The 5,000-nt window shown below is 39.3% G+C and overlaps 1 protein-coding gene across 1 annotated transcript in view; it reads left to right on the top strand.

Annotated features, from left to right (window-relative positions):
* Nucleotides 1-5,000, top strand: part of LOC137984798 (peptide-N(4)-(N-acetyl-beta-glucosaminyl)asparagine amidase-like) — a 26,277-nt gene that overhangs the window by 12,192 nt on the left and 9,085 nt on the right. The window contains exons 4-8 of the mRNA XM_068832085.1: nt 1-98; nt 1,305-1,517; nt 1,955-2,171; nt 3,309-3,497; nt 4,337-4,578. The exon at nt 1-98 is cut by the window's left edge and continues 145 nt beyond it. Coding sequence (XP_068688186.1) covers nt 1-98; nt 1,305-1,517; nt 1,955-2,171; nt 3,309-3,497; nt 4,337-4,578 — 959 coding nt within the window. The remainder of the gene's footprint in view (nt 99-1,304; nt 1,518-1,954; nt 2,172-3,308; nt 3,498-4,336; nt 4,579-5,000) is intronic.

The raw sequence follows: 5,000 nt of genomic DNA, 5'->3' as shown, positions 1-5,000 counted from the left end.
AGTTCCGCTCCATACGAGTTGGCAACAAGATCTTTCAATCACGTCTTCTCCCTGTTAATGGAGCTGTCGAGTGTCTTTTTACAATGGGATTTAAGGAGGTATTACTGATTGGATTGTCATTAATTTTTTGTCGTCATTGTCATAATCATCAACAATCACCACTGTCACTGCTACCGCTATCATCATCACTGTCATGCTTATCATTGTTTTCATCATTGTCATCATCAAATGTTGTCATAGCAGAGTTCTGGTGACCCAAAGGGCCGCCAAGGAGAGCACCATACTCATAGGAACCAGTGAGTTGCTTTATAATGGCAAGCGGGATATGCAAGACGAAGTTGCCCATTAATTTAATAATATTCTAATAATAATAATCATCATCATCATCATCATCATCATCATCATCATCATCATCAATAAGCCCAACATGGCAGCCGTTTACAGCAGACATCTTTGATATTGGACATCCATGTTACGGTCAATAACACCTGTCAAAACAAGGTATCCACTGACCAGTTGTTTTGGCCTGAACCCAGTGTGGGAGATCTTCACGACCCACTGCGAGACTGGACTTGTAATGCACCGACCCCACTGAACTGCGTTATTATTATGTGATGTCTGAGCATGTGCTTCGTGCTCCAAAATAAATTTTCGTAGTCTGGAGTTTTTGCTATGTAGTTATTATAAGTTATTGTTCCTTTTATCATCTAGTGAAGTCATTTGCAGTTCGAACATAACACCAGTATCACCTGACCATATCATGGCTCGAGTTTAGAGCTTATCGAGGTCTAAACTTGACCAGGTACTGAGTTTTGTTTCGATCACAGGCTCAAGCCAGGTTAATTTATTTTAAGAATAAATGCAATATATCCCGGGAGCTCCTCTTTTAGGCTTGTCTAAATCTATATATTAATCATAATTCAATGTAACCCAGTGTACCGCTCCATTCAAGTTGGCAACAAGATCTCTGACTCTCATCTTAACTTTGTTAAGTGAGCAGTTGAGTGTCTTTTTCCAATAGGATTTCAAGAGATAGGTCATTGTGGCCAACTTTTGAGCAGGAAACCCTGTATACTGTAAGTAAGTGCAATATAAGTTGTTTGAGGTGTCACACAAAAATTGAGGGCTTCCAGATGAAGAGAGTTGGTGAAAAAATCTCCTTCATACAATGTAGCTTGCTTACATGTATGACCACCTTCACTTGTACTATTGCTTGGGATTCTCCCCTGATTTAATGAAAGAACCAAAGTATATAACCATGTAAATCGTTAGATATTTACTGTTGTTTTTAAAAATTATTTCAGCGAGGCAACCAACTTGTTTGTCCGCAAGGTGAATCATTAGAGAACATGCTAATTCTCCAGGATGCATTGATTGATGAAAGGGCCCGTCGCAGTGCCAACCAGGAAACGGCCTCTAGACCACAGGGATCACAAGCCCCAGGATGCCCAGAGGAAGCCTTAACTGGCTGTGGACAACCATCAATCATTTCCAGTCTGTCTGCAAGCTCGACAATGGTAATGAGAATGGATTTTGTCGGACATTTGTTGGGTGGTATGGTTGTTTTGTTAATTACATTGTTTGACTTCAGGGTGAACTACTGTATTTACTTGTAAACAGAGGCACAGTGGCCAATCAAAATAGAGTTTGTAATTGAAAATGTCAACATTTTCAAGTTGCAAAAACAAACGTGGAGTTGCCAGCCTGTGCAAAAGAGAAATACATACCGGTATATGTGATGAACATAAATAAATAATTTTTACAAGGCTTAAAGTATTTTTAAAAAGCTAAAAATTGTAAAAACTTATTAAAACCAAACGTTTTCCTCATAGTGACAAATTTCTCATTTTACGGAATTTTACTATCTTCACCCAAAACTACACTACGTCCAGCTTTAATGGTGTCCCTGTCTTTCTCTCATCAGTGATGACTTTTCATATTACTTCTGTTTCAGGATAACGAAAAGGATTTCCTACTCAGACTTCAGAGCCTGTTGCAGCATGTCTTACTCTATGAAGATGAAGATTTACAAAGACGAACACGAAACATAATTCCAATAACAGATTTAATGAAGAAGGCCAAAGAGTCCAGTGAAATGACGAAGCGGGGTGGTGAGGCAGGCGTTAGTGAGCAGGATTGTCTTATTTTAGAACTTCTTAACTGGTTTAAAGGTAAATAGTAATTTCGTCTTTGGTATTGATTGATGCATGTGTTCACATGTCCACAGATGTCCTTAGATGCAGGGGATTTTCAATTTATTTAAACGTCACGAAGTGTCCCCTTGCTCTTTTCCCTAGCTTCAACATCACTTGTGTCTCGGAATACAGACAATTAACGTCACAAAGTGTCACCCAAATGCTACTCCTCGAGTAAGGATAAACAGCTGCTAATCTAAAAATAACGCTAATCTTTATCCTCACCTTATTGTTATAAATAGGTAGCAAAGGCTTAGACCTCAAGGGACACTTCATGTTGGGATGTCAAAATTGGGCGTCCATCTTTAGAATTAGGGGCATTTCTGGTCTTCAGTTCAGAAATGTGTTATTGTTCCATTTCATATTTTGTTAAAAAAAATTCAAACTAGTTCAATAGGCCATTTCCGAGTTCATGCCTGCGTCCTCTTCAAAGCGAGTCTAAGTGCAAAGTTTTTGTTAATTGAAAATTAGATTTCATTCATATGTAAAGTAGAACTGATTACCATCAGAAAAACTTCGCTCTTGGACTCGCTTTGAAGAGGAGACATACGTGAACTCGGAAATGGCCTATTTGATTTTTCTTTTGTTTTAGATTCTCATAGTGAATATGAGACAAAGAAAAATCAAAATTGAACTGTTTGAAACATTTTAAGCTTAAAAAAAAAGCTTGAACCACACCACAAGAGTCTTTTTGGATGGCTGTCCTGTTGGAATGGTATGGTACCTAATAATTATATACAGTGCTGTAGCTCTTCACTGATCAAGTGGGACAGTTAGTGTTGTAAGGCCAATCCTTCTAGATTGTACAGTGTTGCAAGGGTGGTTTTAACTTTTGAGTCTGTGGTTGAAATCTGTAAGTGTGGCAATTCAAACGAAAGCTACTGAGCAGTACTTTGCTGTGGTGCTGTTTATTAAGTTGTACAAGGTGATTCATTCTAACTTTTGAGTCTGTGGGTGGAATCTGTAAGTGTGGCCCATTCATATGAAGCTACTGAGCATTACTTTCCTGTGGTACTGTTCGTTACACATAGTTACAACATGCTACAAACTTTTACATTCTTTCCATAAATAATCAAACCACTGTCTTAAAAATTCAGTTTCAATTCCTTTTAGGTTCATTTTTCAAGTGGGTGGATAAACCGCTCTGCGCGTCTTGTGGTTCCATAACATTCGCCATTGGTGTTGTCCCACCAACGCCAGAGGAAGCTCTGTGGGGTGCTGGAAATGTGGAAAGCTATAAATGTCAGAAGTGCGGCAAGAAAACAAGATTTCCTCGATACAATCACCCAGCAAAACTCTTAGGTAGTTTTTTTTTTATCTAGATGAAGATAGCGGAGTTCAGCGTTTGCGTGAAAGACTGTTTAAGCAACGTTCATCAACCACTTTGTCAAAGTTGTAAGGACACCTTGCTAATATAGAGCAATATTTGTACTGTTCACATGTTGCAATTAGCTGTGAACTTTCCCCCTCCGCCTCTCCCTTTGTGTAATGTGGACTTCACGGGACGATCTTTGGCATTCAAAACAACGCTTTCAGGGGGGAGATAAATTGGCCATGACTGGTACGGACTGAGATTTCCTCAGCACAAGCACGCGGCAAAACTCAGAAATATAAGATTTGTACCCAGTACTTTTCATCTCGATCAAAAGAGCAGAGTGAATTGTTTAGTTTTGCCGTTTCTTGCAAAATCACAAATTGAAACAATCAATTGTAAGATTTTATCGATAAGGGCCCAATTGTTTAAAGGCTTATCAAATTAATTCTGGATTTCGGGAAAACTTAAATCGCAGTCTATTTTCTGATTAGAAAAGTTACCACAAGACTTTTAGCCTCTAAAATTTGACTAGACTTTCGCTTTCCATCAGCATAAAATTTTAAGGAGAAGGCTTTTTTGACGGGCAAAATTCAAGCCTGTGTTTGTATGTAATCCCAGATTAGTGTTCATCGGGTATTGAACAACGTGGCTAAGGTCTAAAGACCACAGTGGATTTTGCTTTGAACGCGTTTCTTTCTAACCCAGTTCTGTGATACTTTTCCCTCATTGTGCAACACGAACAAGGTGAAACGTAAGATGGCGCCAATTTTTATTTCAAAGGTGGAATGTTTTTCTTTCTTTCTTTCTTTCTTTCTTTCTTTCACAGAAACTCGTCAGGGGAGGTGTGGTGAGTGGGCCAACTGCTTCACGCTGATTTGCCGTGCTGTTGGATTCGATTCACGTCACGTGCTTGACTGGACAGATCACGTGTGGACGGAAATATACTCCGAGGCGCAGCAAAGGTGGCTACACTGCGACGCGTGTGAGAACACTTGCGACAAACCGCTGATTTACGAGGCTGGCTGGGGAAAGAAGCTCTCATATATCATAGCTTTCTCTCATGAACAAGTAAGAGCTTCTCACTTCTCAACCTTCTTTGAGTTATCTTAGAGTGCATATAGATTATATTTACATAGAGGATAAAGATATTAGAGAGGCTTAGCATCGCATTTACGTGAAGCCGCAATTCTTTTTAACGCGTGATCCGAAAAAAATGATCACGAAAAGGATCCGATCCGTGTTAAAATGGGAAATAGAGCGGTTTTCAATTGAGTGTCGAAAGTAATTAGTGAATTACTTTGGTTTATGATTACTTCACTCAGTGATTGATTCAAAGTTCTCGTGCCATTTTTTTCAACCAATCAGAAGTGAAACCAAAACCAATCGTGGCTCCCGCGTGCACATTTTCCCGCGCTTTGTGTCGGCTACGTGTAATTACTTCGAGTTTTGATTGGTTTACTGGATTGTTTCCCACCTTTTTGATTGGCCAA

The sequence above is a fragment of the Montipora foliosa genome, chromosome 14 (genome assembly GCF_036669935.1).
Source record: "Montipora foliosa isolate CH-2021 chromosome 14, ASM3666993v2, whole genome shotgun sequence".
NCBI lineage: Eukaryota > Metazoa > Cnidaria > Anthozoa > Scleractinia > Acroporidae > Montipora > Montipora foliosa.
The sequence above is the reverse complement of the archived record's forward strand: the minus strand, read 5'-3'. Positions and strand labels throughout refer to the sequence as shown.